The sequence below is a fragment of the Triturus cristatus genome, chromosome 5_2, assembly GCF_964204655.1.
Source record: "Triturus cristatus chromosome 5_2, aTriCri1.1, whole genome shotgun sequence".
Lineage (NCBI taxonomy): Eukaryota > Metazoa > Chordata > Amphibia > Caudata > Salamandridae > Triturus > Triturus cristatus.
The window spans coordinates 727,989,607-728,012,452 of NC_140588.1; the positions used below are offsets into that span (position 1 = coordinate 727,989,607).

At 48.2% G+C, this 22,846-nt stretch overlaps 1 protein-coding gene across 2 annotated transcripts in view; it reads left to right on the plus strand.

Annotated features, from left to right (window-relative positions):
- The window catches only part of BRWD3 (bromodomain and WD repeat domain containing 3), a 1,513,493-nt gene that overhangs the window by 927,859 nt on the left and 562,788 nt on the right, over positions 1-22,846 (plus strand). For both annotated transcript variants that reach the window (XM_085607835.1, XM_085607833.1), the window contains one exon: positions 19,516-19,598. In XM_085607835.1, coding sequence (XP_085463961.1) covers positions 19,516-19,598 — 83 coding nt within the window. The remainder of the gene's footprint in view (positions 1-19,515; positions 19,599-22,846) is intronic.

Consider the following 22,846-nt stretch of genomic DNA (forward strand, 5'->3'; position numbering starts at 1 on the left):
CCTCCCGTCTAATGGCAGTTCTCTCCGCTCCGGCCCATGCAGCAAGTGAGCGCCCCCACACCCGCGGATGGGGCGGGTCTTGTGCCTTCCACCTCCTGGTTATGAGGCGCTTTGCGACCGCGAGCCCTAAATCCAGAAACCTAGACGTCCCCTTAGTTGTGCGCATCCTGTGAAAGTGATGCAGTAGGTAGACCACCCAGTCAAATGGTATATCCCTTCCCGTTATAGTATGCAGGGAGTCATGAATTGCACGCCAGTAGGAGTGCAATTTGCGGCAGCCCTACAGCATATGTATGAGGTCGGCCCCCGGTTCAGCGCATCTAGGACACCTTGTGTCCGCGTGACGGTAGTAACTGTTTAGAACCGCGGGAGTAAGATATGCCCTATGGATAACGAATAATTGTATCTGTCGGAGGCGCATGTTTCTAGGGATGCGCACCGGGCCTTTCAGTATGCGTTCCCAATCTTTATCTGTCAACGGCCTCCCCAGGTCTGCGTCCCATTTATGCCTAAGCGGCTCTAGGGTAATCGCCGTGTGCGTCCTCAACGATGCCACAAACCACCTAATCAGATGGCGGCCCCTTCCCAAGACGTGCAAGTACTGTATAGTAAGGTGCTGGCCGGGCTCCACGGCTATGTCCCCCCACCGAGCAACCAAAGTCCTAACTAAGGAGTGATAGGTCAGGAACTGTCCAGGCGGTAGTCCCCCCTCCTCCACCAGCAAGTCGCACGAAAGGAGCTCTCCGTCTCGTTACAGATAACTTGTGCTTTAGAGACTTAATAGATTTTCCATCTCCACACAGAAAAACTGTCAATTATCCTATTGAGGAAAATAGGGTTATCGGTTCAAAGGTAAGTATTCGGTTGGTGGAGTTGGTATTCTTTTAGGGTAGACTCAGGGGTCCCCCAGGGTCAAGGATGCACTCTTGTTATACCCTCAGTGGCACTAGGATGGCCAGGTGCAGAGTGCTGAGGCCCAATGTTATCCAATGGGGGATGGGGGCCTCCGGTTGGTGGCTGCTTACGAGCAGGCCACAAGGTTGTGGGAGCAAAGCTCCTAGATTTAATCGCAGGGCAAATGGGGGTTCAAGCCAGCACAAAAGGTGCACCCTCAGCGGCACTGCGACGGCCATGTGCAGATTGCTGTTTTGGCGTCGGGCGCCCTGTAGCTCTCAATGGGGAGTCTCCGGTTTGCAAACACACTGCAGGCTCGGGAATGAAGATCTTCTAGGTGCGACCACTACTTGGAAAGGTAAGTTTGGATGTTGGGGCTTAGTTAGACACCGTCGGTTGGGCTACCCAAGGCTGTGGGGCGTCGAGTGCAGGGGTGTCTTTTAGGGTTGGATCTGCTTACCAGCTCCTGGTCGCGGTTGGGGGGACCTTCCGGTTTGAGGCTGCAGGCTTCAGCTGGAGGCTTGAGGCAGGTCAGGGATCACCGGATCTTGAGTCAGGCTCGCCGGGGAGACCTCCTCGTGGTGTTGGGCCATTTGAACTCAAGCCGTGGGCGTCAGGCGCAGAGTGGTACAGACTCACGGATCTTGCCAGAGCTGGGGTCTGTTAGTGAACAAACCCGGTGATCACGGGATACAGAGTCTTTTCTTTTGAATGCAGGGCAAGTCCTAGGGGTTCTTGAAGCTGCTGGCTGCAGGACACACCGGAGTTTCGCTTCTGCAGGTTCGAGGTGGGGAAAGGCCGGTAGGGCTGGGGCCAAGTCAGTGGGCGTCCTCCTCTTCTTAGCTTCGGCACGGCTGTTCGGTCCTTCTTCTTTTCTTCTTGTAGTATCTTGTCTGAGGAAGCATGGTTCAGGGGTGCCCCTAAATACTAGATTTAGGGGTGTTACAGGTAGGTAAAAGGTTGGGACAAATGGGTCCCTTCCCTGGGGTGGGTACACCCCCTATTATGCCACCCTCCATTAGGTGGGTGGCATAAGCCTCACTCTGGTTGGCTGGGTACCCCCATTTGCAAGATAGCGGGGACTGAGAGTTGGGCTTCACCTAGTCTCCTCCACCAGCGGGATAGGGTTGCCAGGTGTGGGCACACCTCCCTTCCTCACTTGGTTTTCCCGCTGGTTCTCCACTCCAAAATGGGGGTCAGAACCGGTGGGGACCAGTTACAGATGGCAGCAAAAGGCCTGTCTAAGCTCACCAAGGCGGCAAGCCTTTGAAGTTTCCCCTTCGTGGACCCTGCCCATCCTGGGGGAGGAGTCTTGGCACCTCGTCCCAGGATGTTCATTGCTTCAAACCCCCGAGGGCAGCAGGCTCTCAACCCAGGGGTCCAGAAACATGTCTGGTGGTGGCAGCTGAAAACAGCCACTCAGCCTGGGCACTAGTGGTAGGTCGTTTTTCAGGGGGCATCTCTAAGATGCCCTCTGTGTGCATTTTTCATTAAATCCCACACTGGCATCAGTGTGGGTTTAATGTGCAAGAAGTTTGATACCAAACTTTTCAGTGCAGCCATTATGGTACTGTAGAGTTTGTAATGACAAACTTCCAGCCACCATATACTCCTAATGGCAGCATTGCACTTTCTATGTCCAAGAATTGACTTAGACACTGGGGGGGTAAAGGGCTCATGCACCTTTACCCTCACCACTGGTATAGTGCAGCCAGTTACAGGGGTGACTGATCTATGCCAGGGCAGGGGGTTGTAGGCATGGCACACAGGGATGTGTGCCATGTCAACTCTTCACTTTGTTCTGCACCAAAACACGCAGTCTGCAAAGGCAGTGTGTGAGTGTAAAGGTAGAGGGCCGCTAAGGGTGGCACAATAAGTGCTGCAGCCCTTAAAGGCCTTCCCTGGTCACAGTGGCCTGGGTACCTGTGGTACCATTTACCAGGGACTGACCTGTGACCAGAGAGTGCCAATTAGGTTTGGTCTCCAAAGCAGTTTTAGGGAAAGAACATCGGCCCTGAATACCTGATTGGCAAGAGCCCAGGGCACACTCAGAAAAGCACATCAGCAGTTCAGCAAAAATTGGAGGCAACCATGCAGAAAGAGGGCACTTTCTCCCACACATAATTTATTTCCCCAACAAAAAATACACAGTTCTCAAAACATTGACATAGACATCTGCAGTCTCAGTCAAACAATGAATACTAAAAATGAAACTGAGCATTACGCAGAGATACTCCAATCTTTCTAATGAGTACTAAAATAAAGTAATCAATCATGTAATATATAAAATACATAATGAGTAACGTTCAAATAGGTCCAATATTACCATACAAGGGTTTTTTGTTTGTAATAACTTCCTTTTTTCAGGTTTTGTACAAATTGACAACTATAAAGCAGCTTACAGCAATATGCAAGGAAAGGAGGCGTACATACCAAATGTACATTATCACGACAGGGTAAAAATCAGAAGACAATAAATCACTCCCCGACATACGGATCAGTGCTGTCATCAGACACCATTTCAGAATCATGTTCTAGCAATGTGGCACAGAGGTCTCTTCATTCAGCCAGGTCATCCACCAACTTTTCATCTTGATTACTAGTCAACATATGCATCTGATAGAGACATTTAGCTGCAGATTCCTTAACTTAGAATATCCCCAGACGTCAGACTGGATCCGGAAATTTTTTGCAACAGCACCTCAGCGCGCCGGGGGAAGGCCCCACATTACCCTGCCCTGATGTCCACGTACGTGACGTCAGCGAGGTCATATAAGTCCCTCCCGGCGCGCTGATGTCAGTTTCCTTTTCCGCGTGCAACACGGATCCCGAGTGAGCGGTTCCTCTGGCCTGTGTTCAGGCCTCCATGTTGACGCTTCGCGTCAGGAACAGTGTGCGATGCCTTCGGGATTTAAAACTTGTAATTCCTGTTCGCGGCAGATGTCCGCGATGGACCCGCATCTTATTTGTATGTGGTGTCTGGGCGACCACCATGACTCCACGGACTGCGAAGCCTGCCAGCACCTGAAGCTGAAGTCTCGGCGGGAGCGCCGTATGAAGCTTCTCTCGGCATGGCTGTCCCGGTCGGAGTCGTCTCGCCCCCGGCCTCTTCATCAACGGCAGGTCCCTCTGTCCGGTTCTGCCGTTTTTCGCCCTCCAGGGTCCGGGACCGTTGTTTGCCACTTGGTAAGTCGAGGCGCTTGTCGCCGAGGTCTTCAACCTCCCCTTCTGTTGTCAGGGGCACTGGTTCCCGGAACATTCCGGACATTCGCTCCCGACAGTCTCCCCCCCCCTGTGTCCGCCCTTTACGGGTGTGGGGGCGACTCGGGCCCAGATGGAGGCATATGTCACGGCTCTGCAGGCCTCCCTTGGGTCCTCTCCCATTCCTGGGGCATCCTCGGGACCTCCGCTTCTTGTGGGATCTCCGACGGACTCGCCTGCGGGTTCGCCCCCGGGGCCAATTGAGCCTTTTCCCCCCAGGAACGTCGGAGATATGGTGTCGTTAGGGCGCGGCCCGGTTGGGTCCCCCTCTTCTGTCTACGTGAAGTTGTTAGGGCGCGGCCCACCTGGGTCCCCCTCTACGTCCCGCGGCACCGCTGCTGCGCCGCATAGCCCCGCGGGGCTCCCTGTGGCGCCGCAGGTGGTTGCCGGTGCTCATAGCCCTGTCTTGAGCACACCCCGGGCTTCCGGGCAGGCGGTCGCCTGTCCGGAGCCGAGGTCGGCGCCGCACCGGCGCCGGAGGCTCGCCTTCTCGGCTCCGCCCCAGCTTCTTTCTCCGGAGTCGGAGCCTGTCATGAATGAGGTGGAGTCGGCGGCGGCGAAAGCTTGCCTCGCCGGCTCCAGCGCCTTCTCCTTCTTCGGAAGGGGAGCTTGTCTTAGTTTCAGTGCCGGACAGCGCCAACTCGGAACCGGATGCAGCCGAGTCGGCGATTGACGAGGCACTGTTCGCACAGACGCACGTCGTTTTGGTGCCGTGCCGACGCCAAGTTATGGACTCTTCTCTAGAGGCCTCTGGAGAGAGTTTGGCGCCGCCCTCTCCCCCGGCGTCGCCGGAGGTATTGTTGCCAGTTCCCCCCTTGAAATTTGTGGAGCCTCCTCCGGAGCTCCCAGATCCGGCAGGCTCTTCGCCTACCCAGGAGCCCCATCAGGATCCTCATTCTTCAATGGGGCTCCCTTACGTGGGGCATTGGTCGCACCCTCAGTGTCTTGGGAGGGTCAGCTTACAGCTCTCCCCCACTGATGAGTTGTTGTCCCCTCCGCAGATGGCTACCGAGGATGGTGCAGCTTTTTTGAGAGTGGTCTCATTGGCCACCCATATTTTAATAATGCAACCCCCTTCTGCCCCCTTGTATGTGGACCCCTTGCTTGAGGTCCTTCACCGTGGGTCCGGGAATGTGGAGCCGCTTCTGCCCTTTGAGGCCTATCTTTATGACACCCTTCTGGGTACCTGGGTCTGGCCTGCTTTAGGTGACCCGGTGGCTCGTTCAGTTTTGCACCGCCACCGTCCTGCTCTGCATGATCCTGTTTTTATGCACCCTGATGTGCAGGGGTTTGTGATGCAGACTGCCTTTCCTTCCCTGCCCTCTCTAACACTTCCTCCCTATCGGGAGTCTAAATGGCTTGAGTCATCTGAACTCCCGAGGAGTAGGAACATCTTTGCATCCACTAGAGCGGCCCTAAGGTCCTTAAAAACAGCGTGTGTTGTGGCTCGGGCTACCTCTGCCCTGTGGGACTCTGCAGAGTCTTTGCTTTCTGCCACCTCTGAAGGTGCTTGCGTTGATCTCCTTCGCCGCCTCCGGGATGGCCGCGACCTTGCCGAATTCACAATCCTCTCAGCCTTAGATACTACGGATTCTTTGGGCCGAGCTATGGCGGCCTCTGTTGCCTTAAGGCGTCACACTTGGGTGCGAGATAGCATCTTACCTGAAAATATCCGGGAGCGACTGGTTGACTTACCCTTTGATGGGGTTTTGCTGTTTGATGCTCACGACGAGTCGGCGGTTCACCAGCTCCTTATGGGCTTTCGTCCTCCCACTTAGTTCTTCTTAGGCGTATCTTCCATGGTGGTACTTTTTCATTTCGCATCCTTTGGATGCGCTCTGTGTTTAACATGGGCAGTGAGCCTTACATCTTCTTTTTCTGTGGTCAAGGGTGATTACCCTTTTATTGGCATCCCTTGGGTGCGTTTTGCTTTGAGCTGCCTGTTGGCCTACTGTGCCTGTGTTCCACAGGTTGCTGTGTCTGGTCCTCTGACTGTGGTATTGAGCCGGTGGCTCAGCTTGGTAATGTCATACGGCTCGGAACTCATGTTCACGGGTTCAGTTCGTTACTGCGCTCTTTAAGCTTGGCTTATTGCCCTAAGAGGTGTTCCCCGTTGTTTGGGGTATGCATACTCCATGTGGGGTACTTGTATGCTATTATATAGCTTTGCTTATCTCACCTGGGCCTTGAAAGCCTGTGGTCTCCATGCCGTGCATGGTGGTCCGTTGTACGGTGTTCTATGTTGTTTCCTTGGGCCATCTGCATATGCCATGGTCATCCACCTCTTTGGGAGGGTCCATGGTCTCCTCTTCAACAACGGCTCCTAACTGCCCTTACTGTGCTAGATATGATCCATTATGGACATGTTCTTGCTCCTGGCTAGCTCTGTCTCTAGGTAATTGTGTTTTTACATTCTGTATACATTCCGATTGCCTTAGTATTCCTCTTCCTGCGTCACCACCTCTTTCGAGGCTGCAAGGTCCGGACCAATATCTTCATGTGTCGGGGAGCTTTTCTATGTTGTTGCAAGTTGCCCATAGGTTCCTCCTTGCTTCGGCTTACTGGGGTAATTTCCCAATTTGACGTATGCTCCCTTTTTTGGTGTTCGACGCTGTACGTGTCTTTTCTGGAGTGTTGGTCTCGGATTCTGAGACTCTTCTCACCATTCGTTAACTTGGCGTTTTTTGGCCACTTCTTTCGGATATGCCCTTTTCACGTTTTCACATACTATTGTTAAAGCTACGCCTGCGGGACAGCTCTATTGTGGGTTGTTTCTCACTTTGGCTTCATATTGCCCTGTCGGGCACTCTTATGCTTCTTGTGTAAGCCACTTTAAGGTCTCTATGGCTGTTTGCCTGCTGCATATTTCTACCTGCTTCGGCGGGTTTAGAATTGATGCTAATTGCCCCTAATTAACTTTATTTGGGATTGTGTGTGCACTTGGCATGTTTCCTGTCCCGCCGGCTATTCCCAACTCATTGCTCTTGTTCTAGCTCTTGCCTTTGGGCTCTTGACCCCGGCTCCTTCGACTTCCTTCTATAGGATAGTCTGTTTGGCTGGTTGCATCTCTTCAAGTTAATTTCGTGGTTGGGTCGGTGTACTCATTGGGTGCCATTAAGTGGAGAGTGGTCCTTCTTCCTCTCTCTCTCTTTCTTTGCTCTGGTATAGGGCTCATGCCGTTCTACCTTTCAATTTTATACTGGTATGGTGTGGCACCATTCTGGCGTTTTTAGGATATCTTCTACCCTGTTATTTCTGCTCTTTCGAGCTGCTTGGGTTGCTGTCTGGCTGTTCTGCCACAGTTTTTCCCCTTTGTCCGTCCCTCTGTTGCCGGATTGGATGCTTGGCGCTTTCTGTTGTTCTCTCGCAGACCCACCCCCCTGTTGGGGTATGGCTGTGTTATCTATTTTAAGTTACGGAATCTGTGGCTAATGTCTTTATCAGATGTACGAGTTACTTACCTTCGGTAACAATGTAGATGATAGAAACGTTGTCTAGCCACAGATTCCTTAACGCCCACCCAGCCTCCCCGTTCTGCGAGGACCTTGTCAAGTGGTGTTCTTCACTGGCCTCTTCAGTTGCCATTGGGTTATCTCTCAAGGGGGTTCGGATTGTTGCACTCCCCTGAGTATTTTCATATACAGTTAACCTTTGCTGAGGGGCTTCTTTCCTGTGATATGGTGCCTTTTGATTCACGAAGAAAACTGACGTCAGCGCGCCGGGAGGGACTTATATGACCTCGCTGATGGCACGTACGTGGATGACGTTAGGGTGGGGTTGTGTGGCCCCGTCCCCCGGCGCAGAGGTGCTGCTGCCAAAATTTCCAGGTGCAGTCTGACGCCTGGGGATATTCTAAGTTAAGGAATCTGCGGCTAGACAACATCTCTACCAGATACATCGTTACCGAAGGTAAGTAACTCGTACTTCTCTTCCGCCAAAGTCCACTCCATGACATCCCTATGCCAGTGCACAATCTCAGGTGCTCTCTGCCACATCCACGTAATGGCCACTCTCTGCCTGGCCAAGATTAGCATGTAAGAATTTATATGGCATTTTCCTACCTTTAGGGCTCTTTACATTGCCCAGCAGGCAACACTTGGGAGTGAGGGATATCGGCAGATGCATGACCCTGTGAATGTATTCCACCACCTGAGCCGAAACGTCCTGTACCTGTTGGCACTGCCAGGCTAAATGTAAAATGTCAACATTGTCCACGTTACAGCGGGGACAATTATTATGTCACGTGGTGGATGTATGATGTAGGTCCCTAGGTGTTAGATACGTTCTGTGAAGGAAGTTGTAATGAACCGATTGAAGGCGAGCGTTACATGAGACAGTGTGTGAGCTCATTAACCTTTGTTCAATCCTCAGTCACTAGGGGTTATCCAAATACACATCCCAAGCTACACGGGCCTGCTGGAGAGTTCCCAGCTCATCAGCATGCATGGTCCTGTACAGCAGTGCAATCAAGTGGCAAGCGGAGCTGCGAGTTAAAAGGATACCTAGGGTTTGTGACGCTGTGGCGCAGCAGGGTAAAATGGCCACGCCATTCTGGCTGCAGTGGCTGGACCCGCATGGTGCAAGAAATGTCCACACCCAAGGGCGAATTCTTGGCATGCCTCCTCAAAGGAAATACATTTCTCATCTGGGTGCAGATCCCCAGATAGATGCAACCCCCATCTTGCCTGACGGGCATGGTGTCCATCATCTGATCGTCTGACCAATTTTAATGTACAGACTCTTAGTTCTCTATGAAATGGAACATGCTTCAAGACTATCTGTACACATTTTTCCCAAAGGGCTGCTGTCTGTCAGGCTATATATAGGATTTCTGTGAGGAGCCCAGACCTCTCCTTCGAGTTCCAGTAGCCGATCTACTGCTATACTCGCCGGATAATAGAAATTTTTCCCAGTTATCTCCCGATCTAACCAGCGGGTCGCATGCTAAAGATGTGAGGCGCAGTAATATAAGTCAAGGCGGGGGACTTCCAGTCCCGCGTCCTGGTATCATCTTTTCATAGTAGCCTAAGCCACCCTGCCATGCCTAGCCGTCCAAAGTAGAAGAAGTAAGAATGGAGTTCAGTTGCTTGGAGACCCTAGAGGGGAGGGGGCAGTATGAGTGTTGTAAGACACGCAGACAGCAGAATCATTTTAGCAATGGCCATCCTTCCCATCAGCGAGAGTGATTGTGTCTTCCAAAAGGTCACAGATAACCGCAAGGATCCAGGACCCTGTCCATATTCATCTGTAGCTATAATTAGTGTCGCGGTTAAGGCGAAGACCCAAGAACTTACCGAAATCATCTAGCATTCTCCACAGTTTTAGCATGGCCTTACGGGGGAGGAAAGATAAAATGGCATTGTCAGTATAGAGCAAAATAATATGCGATGTCTCCCAGTAGTATACCTCTGTCACTCAGTTCCCTACGCACCCATATCGCCAGGGGCTCTAATGCATGGCAGCCATGACTCTGATAAAAAATCCTCAAAAACCGAATGGGTCTAAAACTGTCATGCAACTTCTCAACCCCCATGCCCCTTGAAAAACGAGTCCCTCTAGTCTCCATTCTCTCACCCAGTCTTTCGACTTTATACAGGGAGCCTCTTACTGCCCTCTTGAGCATGTCATACATTTCATTCGTGTTATGTGCTGACAGCAACTACACCTGAAAGTTCAATCTCCTGAGGACATTAATTCGTTTGGAAAAACAATGAAAAAGGTACAGTCTTGTATGATTTCCTTAAACTGAACCCACATATTACAGAATTTCTCCTTACCTCTCTTCAACATATACAAACCTCATTAGATGCGGCAAATTTTCTCAACTGCAAATAAAACTTTGCTGAAACAACAAAATCCCTAAGCTCTACACTGGATAAAAAAAACGTAATGTTCACACACTCACATTAATGCCTTAGGAAAGAGCTTGCAATTTGAAATCACACTTCTCTGGAAAACCAATTACTTTATTCCAGCGAAAGATTTCAAAGCCATAGTACAATTGCTTGCAATTACTAAATCTGACTATGGGAATCACCTTTTGACCAGCCTAACCAAAATAACATTTCCACCTCTAAGAGCAGCAATCCACTCTGCAGCCCACTTGGTTTCAATATTCAAAAGGTTTAACCACATTGCCTCCATTTTCCTCTCCCTCTACTGACTTAATCTAGAAGCCTGAAGCCAGGTCATAAGGCTGTACACACGACACCAAACTTTGTGACCAACAAACCCTTTATTTCTAGTAAATGCTGTGAGCATAGCTTAGACTCTTTAAATTGAAATGCCACTATTCAAAAGATCCTGTGCTCTGAATCAATACTTCTGGGGCAAAATCTCTCATGTCTTTTATCACCCCAGAAGTTGCATACGGATTTGTTAGGTTTGGTCTGGCTTCTGTGGTTTTTCATCTCGTAATGCCAAGATTTTTGAAAGGAGTGTCGCAAGGTAAATACTTTCAAGATTTTGGTATGGGGAACAATGTGTGAAAAACTTGATATGTAAGGGGAGCAGGTTTCAGAACTGGTTTGGAAAAGTGCAAATATCTACGGATGAGGTGAAATATGTGGCTCACGCCATATTAGGTGGGGTAAATCCCGAGTTACAACTGATGGAAACCCTTAGTAATTCTCCATGCCTGGATAGCTAAGAATAGTTGTGCTGTTTTACAAGAATGGCTTAGTACTAAGCCAAATTTGTGGATCATTTCTCTAGTGAACCTGGGAAGATGATGGACCTGTTAAAGAAGAATGTAAAGCTGGTTTGGACACAGGATTATGAGGAAGAATTGAGAGATTAATAGATGTGTAGCGCAAGCTGAAGTTCTCCGACCTTATGACCTAAAGAGAAATCGGTAATAGTTACCAATGAGAGTCCACATAGTCTGGTAGTTTTGTGGGTGCAGAGGAGTGAAGAAGCAAAAAAGTAGTGAAGTTCACATCTCAAACATTTACATATGATAGGAAATAAAGCCTCATCTTTTATTTTTTTGTGGTTGTGAGACACTTCAAAATTTTAATATGGGGTACTAAGTTTGCATTGCGACCAGACCATAAGTACCTGCTTGCTATATTATCTACCAAAGTGGCAGTAGGGCTTCTCTCCCAAATTAACAGAATGATTCTTTTTACAAGAGTTTTCTACTGAGCTAAAGTACATTCCAAAATGCTGTAATGGTAATTCATATTGTTTGCTCCATTTGCTAGTCGACAGCCAGGGTGATGAGGATTGGCTGATAATTACTGTTGGATAGGGATGCAGTGGTGCCATAATTCAGCAGGAGTGAATGGATGCTCTGAAGCTTGATGAAGAGATTAAGGATGTCATGGAAGGTATTGGAAAAGGATGGAATGAAGTGAGTGGGAAGAACATATGGTTGAAGAACTTCAAGATGATGTGGACAAATTTAACAGTAATTTTGGTATTTGTACAGGGCAGATAGGTTGGTTCTGTCTACAAATGTGAGGCAAAGATTATTGTCTTTCTTGCATGAAGGTCCATTGCTATGGTGGTTTTTTCATGTACACTAATTTTAGTGTACTGGAGAATCCGCCATATGTTGGGAGGACTGGAAAGAAGCTTTTAAGAATTATTTAGAAGCTTGGAACAACATCCTAAAGCATGGACGACCTCCCACTCCATATCCGAACCTACTTATCTCTTCCTGATTTCTGCAAGAAGTTTAAGACCTGGCTTTTCAATTAACCAATGTACCATAGGCGTGTCAGTGCCAGGATACCATTGCGGGTGATAGTGTGCTTTACAAATACACCTAACAGCGGGTATTTGCAATAAAGTCTGCTATTGAATCTTCATGGATCAGTACCCACTTCCACGGATCAGTATATTGAAATGACGAGTTGTTAGTTACCAGCACATTCTTACCTTCTACCTGTGGTGCACGCATCCACTGGACTGATCCATCTGACCTTAACAGTGTGACTTATGGGAGATATTGTGTAAGTTATTAGGGATGACATTGAATCTGCAGACCTTTCTGTTGATTCGCTTTCCCATGTGGGTTGTATTAGGTAAAAAACAACAGAAACAGTTGTGTGTGAGTGATGAGAAGCACACAACAAGAAAGACTGTTGTGTGCATTTGTGGTACTGTGTCTCTTTGTGATATATGTACGTGAAAGGGATCCTCCACATGTTGGGAGAACTGGAAAGATGCTTTTGAAACTTATTTAGAAGCTGTAGATGGAGAGATTTGTCAAAATGAATTCTCTAGAAAGGCTCAAATTAGGAGTTGAAGAAAGGACGATATTAGGGCAGCTCGAAATTACAGAAAGAGAGGATGATATGGACGCTGGGAAGGGGGTGTTAAGATGGGTTTTAGAGAACAGTATGAGTGGCCACTTCAGATATTTGCCATGAGATGAAAGTTTGTTGAGATAAGTGCAAAAAGTAGGGCATTTGCCAAGAATTATTGTCTCTGATTCTAGAAATGTTAGGAGTGTAAACAGTGTACAGACTGAGAAAAATGAAAGCAGGAAAGGGGAAGTTCTATTGGTTGGCCCACAACAAAATATTGTGACTGTCTACAATGTGGTAGAATCCTGCGAACATCTGATGTAAAGTTGAAATGTGTAGAAGTGTTTTTGAAACTGATTGATGAGAGTACCTTTGGATGGATGGAGGCCTGACGTTTGTAGCACAGAAGTAAGTCTAGAAGGGAGATTTGCCAATACTGGGTTATTTTTAAACTGAATTAACATTTAAATAGGTGGATGACCCAAGATACAACATATCTAATAAAAAAGAAGAGATTTGTTTGTTTGGCCTGTACAGAGTCATTTAAGTGGGGTAACATATCTTAATCCTGGAAAATAAGTTAAACACATTTCCTGAGGTTCTCAGTATGGATTTTTGTTACCACATGCCCTTTTCTCATCTAATAGTTTGGAAGGAGAACTCTATACTCTGCTTGCATAAAGTTAGGAATGTGCTATTGAGATTGCGTGATGTATAGAACTAAGAGTTGTGAAAGTGGTGTTATAGAGTCTTCAAAGTGGCTCAGTCCAGTAGTTCTGGTGAGGAAACCATGGAAAAAGTGAGGCTGTGCATTGATTTAAGAAACCTGAACAAGTGCATATGGAAAGACAGGCAGCCATTGCCAAATATAAACAAGGTGTTGGCCATAGTGGGTAATACCATACTTTCCTCACATTAAATTCTTCTAAGATGTATGTTCGAGGCACATGAGCTGCAGATTACACACGTTTGCATAGATCGCCATCTGGTGTTGGGCCCGGATGTTTGCAGTTTGTTTTTCCTCTTGGAAAGTCTTTGGAAGTAACGAGGTCGGTGACTCCTCCTTTGGATCGTATTGCGCATAGGCTTCGGCTCCATCCTCAGATTGTTTTTTCCCGCCATCGGGCTCGGATGTAATCTTCGCGCTCCGGTTACGAACATTTCCAGTTCGACGATCGAAGCGGAATCCTCACTCACATCGCGGTATTGTTCAGATCGCAATCTCCTCAATCACCTTCTCATCGACAAATCTTCGGTTCCAGTCATCGACGGCGGCCTCCGGGCCTACCCAAGCTCCGGTCCCGGCTGATGGAAAGAACTCCATTCAAGAAGTGCCCTCGATGTGGGTCCAAATTCCCCCACACCGATCTTCATGAGGTGTGCAACCTCTGCCTCTCCCCTGAACACGAGGCTCGAGACTGTCCGGCCTGTAAGTCTTTCAGATCGAAAAAGACTATTCGGGACCGAAGAGCCAGACGAAACATGGCACACTCCTTAACCTCCGTTCCAGTCGACATCTTCGGAGACGATGTCGAAGATCAGGGACAGCGGCGCACCGAAGAGGACCTCGTCAGTGCTTCCGAAGCCGACAACTCAGATGTGGAGGACATCACCCCGGCGCAGAGGGTCGTGAGTAATATACCCCCCCCCCCCCCACACCCGCGCCGACACCCAAAAAGGCTTCGGTCACGCCTTCGCCTCCGGGCCTAGGCAAGACCAGAGACACTGCTTCACACACCCCACCTTCGGGCCCGGTGAAGAAGTCAAATAAGCCTTCCGGCGGCTCGGGCTCGAGCCAGCCTTCCAGCGGTGCTGAGAAACACACTTCAGCACCGAAAAAGAAACCGGCCTCTACCTCGACACCGAGCTCCGCACCAAAGTCCTCGGTGTCGAAACCCAGCTTTTCTGTACCAACGCCATCTTCGGTACCGACCAAACCTCATAAGGCCCTCGGCACCGACACTTCCACGCCGACAGGCCATCTCCACCGGAAGACTCATTAGGTTTCCACCACCTACTTCAGAGGGCGGCACATTATCACGGGGTAGAGTTACACACTGACCCAGTGGAGGAGGATTTCCTCCTCGACACATTTGATATCGCACATAGGTCTACCTCCATACTACCTATGCTCAAGGGGGTGGTAAAACATGCGCCAGAGGTTTTTAAGGACCCAGTCAGGGCCAGGGTCATTAACTCACGCATAGAGAAAAAGTACAAAGCTGCCCCCACAGATCCTGCCTATATCAAAGGGCCAGCGCCACTAGATTCCCTAGTGGTTTCCACTGCACGAAAGAGGTCAAATTCCCAGGCGTCCGGCGAAGCACCACCACCTGACAAAGAGTCAAAGCTACTGGACGCGTCAGGAAAGCGCACTGCGTCACAGGCAGCCAATATATGGCGTATCGCCAACACCCAAGCGCTATTGGCCAGATACGATAGGGCACATTATGATGAATTAGAAACCATAATGCACCACCTCCCGGAAAGATACAAAAATAGGGCCAATTAATTAATTCAAGAGGGTAAGACAATAACTAACACCTCCATACGCTGTGCCTTAGATGCAGCAGACACAGCCTCCAGGGCCATTAATACTAGCGTCCTCCTCCGTCGCCATGCTTGCCTGAGAATATCAGGTTTCAAACCAGAGGTACAGGCCTCCATCCTAAATCATTCCTTTGACCAAGAACACCTATTCGGCCCAAAGGTAAATGAGGCCCTCGAACAAATGAAGAAGGACACTGATACGGCAAAATCTATGGGAGCCCTGCAGTCACACCCTCCTAGGCGCTCCTTTCGCCGCTCATTCTTTCGGAGTACATCTAGAGGCTACTCCTCAGCACGTCCACTTCCTACAAATCCCCCACTCAGTCCACCTTCACAAGGGGTTATCAAAGAGGCGGCTATAGGGGCAATACCAATAAAGGCAGAGGCAAAACAAATACGGCCCGCTCTGCCACACCGCCTACCCAATGACTTCCCCCTGCTCCCTCCAGACCATCCCACTCCGGTCGGGGGCAGACTGCAAAATTTCCTTCAGGTCTGGGAGACCATCACCTCAGACAAATGGGTGACCCAAATTATTTGGTCAGGATACTGCCTGTAATTAACATCTACCCCCCCAAACATTCCACCCAGGCAACGCCCAATGTCACAAGAACATTCCACATTACTAAAACAGGAGGTAATCTCCCTCCTACAAAAACAGGCAATAGAACAAGTTCCCGCCAATCAGCAAAATTTAGGGGTCTACTCTCTATATTTTCTAATACCAAAAAGGGACGAGACTCTGCGACCTATTCTAGATCTCCGGACCCTAAACACATACATACATTCAGACCATTTTCACATGGTAACGCTTCAGCAGGTGCTTCCGCTCCTCTCCCAGAACGACTTCCTCACCACACTGGACTTGAAAGACGCATACTTTCACATGCTCACAGAAAGTACCTCAGATTTGTAGTGGACGGGCAACACGACCAGTTCAAGGTGCTCCCATTCGGAGTCACACCAGCACCAAGGGTATTCACCAAGTGCCTAGCGGTAGTGGCGGCACATCTCAGAAGACAGCACATTCACGTCTTCCCATATTTGGACGACTGGCTGATAAAAGCCACGTCCTACAACCAATGTGTACACCACACCGCCACTACAATCCAACTACTTCACCAACTAGGCTTCACGGTGAACCACCAAAAGTCCCAGCTAACACCATCCCACATAAAGCAATACCTCAGTGCCACCATAGACACTTCAAAAGCCATAGCCTACCCCAATCCGGCCTGGATTGCAAGCATTCATGCTTTGCGTCAAAGATTCATACTTCAATACTCCCTTCCAGCAAGAGTGTTTATGCAACTGATAGAGATGATGGCCTCTTGCATTTTCATAGTGCCGCACGCAAGACTCCAGATGCGTCCACTCCAAGAGTGCCTAGCGCGCCAATGGAACCAGGCCCAGGGACAACTGACAGATCTGGTGTTGGTAGACGGTTGCACCCATCGCTCTCTGCAGTGGTGGAACACCACAAACCTTTCCAAAGGTCGACTGTTCCTGGACCCGGTTCCACAAATAATACTAACAACAGATGCATCGCTCTCCGGCTGCGGAGCTCATCTATTACACCTCACAGTGCAGGGCACATGGACGCCGCAACAAAAGTTACTCCATATCAACCATCTGGAGTTACTAGCAATCTCTCTAGCCCTAAAATCCTTTCAGAGACAGATTTTAGGAAAGGCAGTCCTCATTCGCACAGACAACATGATGGCCATGTATTACATTAAAAAACAAGGCGGTACGCACTCTCCACAGCTCTCAACTAGCACAGAGCATATGGAGATGGGCAATTCAACACAAAATTTTTCTCCAACCCAACATGTCCCAGAAGTCCAAAACACCATGGCAGATCTGCTCAGCAGACAGATGCAGCAGATCCACGAGTGGGAACTTCACCCGTGGGAACTTCACCCGCAGGTTCTTCACCCGTTCTTTCAAATGTGGGGGCATCCTCAGATAGACCTCTTCGCCACCCACGAAAACAAAAAATGCCCAAGCTTCGCCGCCAGATATCCACACCCATTGTCCAAAGGCAATGCGATATGGATGAACTGGTCAGACAAATTTGCGTACGCTTTTCCACCTCTCCCACTAATTCCATTAGTGGTGCGAAAGCTACAACAGCATTCCCTCACACTGATCCTAGCAGCTCCAACATGGGCCAGACAACCGTGGTACACCACGCTGCTGTAACTCTCGGTAGTACCACACCAAAAGCTACAACTCTCACCATGCCTCCTAACCCAGAACCATGAAGAGATCAGGCACCTGGACCCAGCTCAGCTCAACCTTGCGATCTGGCTCCCGAAATCCTAGAATTCGGTTACCTAAACCTTCCCCCTGACTGTATGAACGTCATCAGAGAAGCTAGACGCCCTACCACTAGAGCCTGCTACGCTGCCAAGTGGAAAAGATTTGCTGTTTATTGCCATAACAACACAATCAATCCTCTAGACGTGTCTATACAACACATCATATGCTACTTACTCCATCTACAAAGGTGTAACCTAGCATATACCTCCATTTGGCTACACCTCGCAGCAATTGCAGCTTACCTACAAAACAGGCAGCACCTATCACTTTTTAGAGTACCTGCCATTAAAGCCTTCATGGAAGGCCTACAACGAATAATTCCCCCCAGATTACCACCCTCACCTGTGGGGAACTTAAATATCGTTCTCACAAGGCTAATGGGGCCGCCCTTGGAACCTTTCATAAATGCGAACTGAAATTTCTCACATGGAAAACAGCTTTTCTTGTAGCCATCACTTCCCTTAGAAGGGTCAGTGAGATACAAGCACTTACCATACAAGAACCTTTTCTTCAAATGCACCAAAACAAGGTTGTTCTCCGTACCAACCCAAAATTCCTACCTAAAGTCATTTCCCATTTTCACCTAAACCAATCTGTAGAATTACCGGTATTTTTCTCGCAACCTCAAACTGTTGCAGAAAGGGCTCTACACACGCTAGATGTCAAACGAGCCTTACTTTACTATATCCAAAGAACACAACCTTTCAGAAAGACCAAACAACTGTTTGTCTCTTTCTCTCCACCACACAAGGGCAACCCCATCTCAAAATCAGGGATAGCTAGGTGGATTGTAAAATGCTATCCCTTCCCCTTAAAGCCCATTCTACACGAAAGATAGGGGCTTCTATGGCTTTTCTAGGGAACATCCCATTAGATGATATCTGCAAAGCAGCTACATGGTCAACACCGCACACTTTCACTAAACATTACTGTGTAGATGTGCAAACCAAGCAACAAGCTAGTGTGGGCCAGGCTGTACTAAAAACACTATTTCAAACCACTGCAACAGATACCGGTGGTCGCCGCTAAGGTTGGGAACTGCTATATAGTCTATGCAAAAGTGTGTAATCTGCAGCTCATATGCCTCGAACGGAATATGCTACTTACCAGTATGCATCTGTTCTTGGCATGTAGAGCTGCAGATCTATACACGCCCACCCGCCTCCCCTGCTACCTGTATCTGTTCCAGTCGATCTTTTTTAGATACAACACACATGGGTTTCTTCACTGTTATTACTACGCTCCATCTTTCCCTGTTGGTGAAAAACAATCTGAGGATGGAGCCCATGCGCAATACGATCCAAAGGAGGAGTTACCGACCTCGTGACTTCCAAAGACTTTCCAAGAGGAAAAACAAACTGCAAACATCCGGGCCCAACACCAGATGGCGATTTATGCAAAATTGTGCAGATCTGCAGCTCTACATGCCAAGAACAGACGCATACTGGTAAGTAGCATATTTCTTCCAAATCAACTCTTCTCCTCTAGATCATTAAACAGCCTGGTTCCAGAATCAATTGCAGATTGTATTGGAAATCTCATCTCACATGAAATTAATTATACAGTTCCTTGGTCAGGAAGCTACGGGTAACTCCTGGAGCATCCCTTCAGTCTCCACTAACGCCATTCCACACTTCTCATTCCACATTCTTCCTTCTAGCTACAATGCAACAGAGGGCACTGGGTTTAGCCAGAAGAGATGCTATGCCCAGGAACACTATTGTTTCTGTAGTCAACTCCATAGGACTCTTGCTCTTTGGAAGTGGAAGAGAAGGTAGTACTGAACTGCTTACTCTGCTAGAAACAGGCAGGTGGAAATCCTACACCTTATGAAGAACAGCTGCCTGCTCTCTTACCTTGTTATAATGGCCACACTTGAGCCGTGATGTGCGAGTGCATCCTGCACCTTATTGATGCTAATAACACTACATAGTTATAATTTTCAGGGACATTCTCAACTAAGTTTCATTCTTGGCATTGTTAAAAGTCCCATACGTCTTACAGTTTTTATTTGCATGAAATTTCAGCATGATGATTATGTGAACGTATGTGGTGTATTTAGTGACGCCTAGCAAAGTGATTTTTGAGCATCACTGTTACATTAGTGTTTTTGATTTTGTAAATGTTTTTGCACTCTTTAATTGATGAGACTCAATAAGCTTATTAATTAAGTTGAAATGTTTTTACACCTTTGGTTGTACAGTAAAAAAAATTCTCATTTTTATTATAGATATCATGATATGCCAGATGTTATTGACTTTCTTGTCTTGCATGAATTCTACAATGAAGCCAAAAAAAGAAATTGGAAAATTGGTATGTATTACATCACGTGTGCAATCAATACTGGAAAAAAATGGTTACGTTCAGCTTCTGCTTTGTATTTTGTGGTGCAGCTTTTTTACTAAGCAGTTATTCAGAGGCACAGCAACAGTACAACATTACACCATATGTCGCTCTCTACGCACTCTTATTTGCCAACTGAAATGGAAAACAAACTTGTAAATTTAGAGATGCAAGGGTGGGAGGGTGGATTAGGAGCTCATGGGGGGAAATGAGGCTTGGGAAATTAGAGGGAAAATGTCATAGATTGTGTTTCTACTCCGTTTTTAAACATTAAGCATTTCCCCATCAATCTTGTAGGAAAGCATGTGGGGACCTCCCAACCCCAACATAATTTGTCCTCTTTTGATACACTGCAAGCTCATCCTCTATTTTAGGGTGATATCACTTGAAGACTTGAACATTCCTTTCTTGAGGGGTCAAGGTCCTCATTTTGGTTGCTGCCTGTATAAAGCTGGCTTTTTATGTGATAGTGCCAATGTAAGCGCACATCATGTAAAAAGTGCAGACGACCCTTATTGGTTTACATGGCTTAAATTAATAATCAACTCACAAAGAGCCCACGGGTCCAAGGTATGTAACTACTGAGTATGTGGAACACATATACCAAACACCAAGATAGAAACAGTGGAGCAGGGAAGGTTTCCCTTTTTAAGGACGGTTCCCCTTATACACCCGAGGTGTCATGCTTCATCATAGGTGTGCCTTCTCGCGTCAAGAACCTAGTCTTGGCGGGGGCTATAACCCCCTCTCTACGAGGGAGGAGCTCAGGGATCTTTTTTCAATCTAAGCACATGGGTTGTACTAAGAACCCTATGTGAGCGTGGTGTGTAAAAAATGAGTTGTGCAGTCCTAACCTGTATTGAAAAGTGAGTTAAAACTGCCTACAGAGCTAGCTATGAGGAACTTTATTAAACTACCCTGTGACAGGATTAAAAACAATAAGCTGGGTAATGAGACTGTCAGAATTCAAGACAGCTGCATTAACAAGATCGACATGTTTCGACCTTCAGTGACCTTTCAAAGTGTCTCGGCCTTCATCAGGATCAGGGAAACAGCTACTGCAACAAGTGAACGTGTAAAAGAAATATGAAAAGAAAGACGGTGATGTATACTGAACCAAAGATTCATGTGTTCAGGGAGTCCACCGCTAGGACCTATAGTGAAACAAAAAACAAAGAACACCAATGGTGTAGGTGCTAGGTTATGCCACATACCGATCAAAAGGGCTTTTGAACTACCCACTTCTGGGTAGAGACACAATTAAAAGTATTGTAACATTGGTACAGGGCGGCAGTTACCTAATTCGGTTGATATAGTCACCACATCTGTCCGGGCTATTTTAGCCAAAGGTACACATGCTAACCCAACCTAGAAAGGGGAATAGGTGGTGTCAGCCAGGGAGAAAGAGGAACAGGAGAGCAGAGATCTGACAGAGCTCGGATATTCATTAGTCAGAAATGGGGTAAACAGAGGGCGTTGGTTTTGTTCAACGGAAGTACCGACATTACCAGGAGTATATCATAATGAGGGGCTATTTTTAAAGGCGCTGTGTACAGAGTGAGACCCATGCTGCGTCATCGTGACGTGTCACAGCAGTATAGTGTAGCGTCAAAACAACCCTCTATGTGTAACCCGAGGTAAGACCTCAACTATCCAAGGTGGACTTATGGATAAACACAGGGAGGCTGCGCTTGAATGGACCCAGTCAAGCTATGGGCGCCATTTGAGGGGGAGAAACCAGAAGGAACTGTAGGCAGTACAAGTACGCCCTGGCAAGGGAAAACGGGTGCATCCGTATAGATAGAAGCCCCGTTGTAGGACAGTGGAATGGCGAGCTCGCGGTGGGTCTGGGGAGCGTGTAAGACTCTCCGGATAGGATGCTTAACCTTAATGGGGGCCCTGCACATGGGCAAGTGTATGCAGGGCAGGCAGGGCCCAGTCGGGGAGTGCGTGGCACGGCACAGTGCTTCAATGGTGCGGTCAAGGCTCGGGTAGTTAAGCCGCCGCAGCAAGGAAAGTGAACTGGGGGATGGCCCCTGTCTACAAGTCTTGAGGCACGGCAAAGCCTAGAGCAAGCCAGGGATGGTAAAGCAACCCGGGCAAAATAGGCGAAGTAACTTACCGCTCTTATGTAGCTGGGTCTCTCTAGCGTGAGTGCAACCGGCAGGATACGCTATGAGAAACAATGTGTCATTTATAACGGCGCGTCCACTTCCGTGTAGTTAAACCGGGGTGCTTGGAATTTGGAGTTTTTTTAAAGCGCTCGCCTAGGGAAATGTAGTCCTGACACGAGAAGGAAAACCTTGATTAAATATCAGCATGGGTCACTGAACTCGATATAAGATGTAAAGCAATAAGCTGGTCCAGTTGGAAACCGCTCCTGAAACAAACCATGCTCGGCATAATGATATGTCGGCATTGGGCACTCAACTCGGGGTGAAACAGAAAGCTGGTCCAATCGGAACCAGCTGCTAGAAAAAACATGGTCGGCAATCGGACACGATGGGTCACACGCAGACAGCTCGGGCTATACAGTGTGTCGAGCAAAGTATCAAGCACTATCAGTAGGGACCAGCGAGATACCACGGTACATGCACACAGACAGTCTGCTCAGGTGCTGGAAAAAGAGCAGACATGAATAAAGTGCTGACATGGGGTGCTCGTGAGATACCACAATCAGGGGAAGAGCCTGTGCCAGGGCGCCTGGAATAAAGATTGCAATGGCAATAAACAAGAGTCCAGGGCATTTGTCAGTGGCCCTCTGGCAGAACACGGTGTAGACAGCAGACGCAATATTGACTTTTTCACTGTGATTGATAGAGAACTAAAGGTGTTAATGCACACCAACCTTGTTTGTGTTGGTGTATTTGATGAATTCTCCAATAGGGCATCTCTGTTGTTGTTTAATGCGCGTTTGGCTGATTTTTTTAGGTCTCGCCTGCGTTGCAGCACTTGCGTGCTCGCCTTGGTGAGATCTATAGTCAGTGGTTTTCTGTCTGGTTTCTTTGGCAGTGTGGTTGGTGACTGCCCTGTCTCCCTTAGGCCCCGCACACTCGCCTAGCGTTTCAGCTCATGCGCGCTGTGTCTCTTCATGTTGTGTCCTGCCTCATGCTTGAGCCCCCCTTTTCTGAGAGGCTTGCGTCTTGTCGGTTTTATTTTGGTTTCATATTCCTGCAGACGTTGAACGCAGTTTCGTTCTGCAAACGTCACTTCGGGTT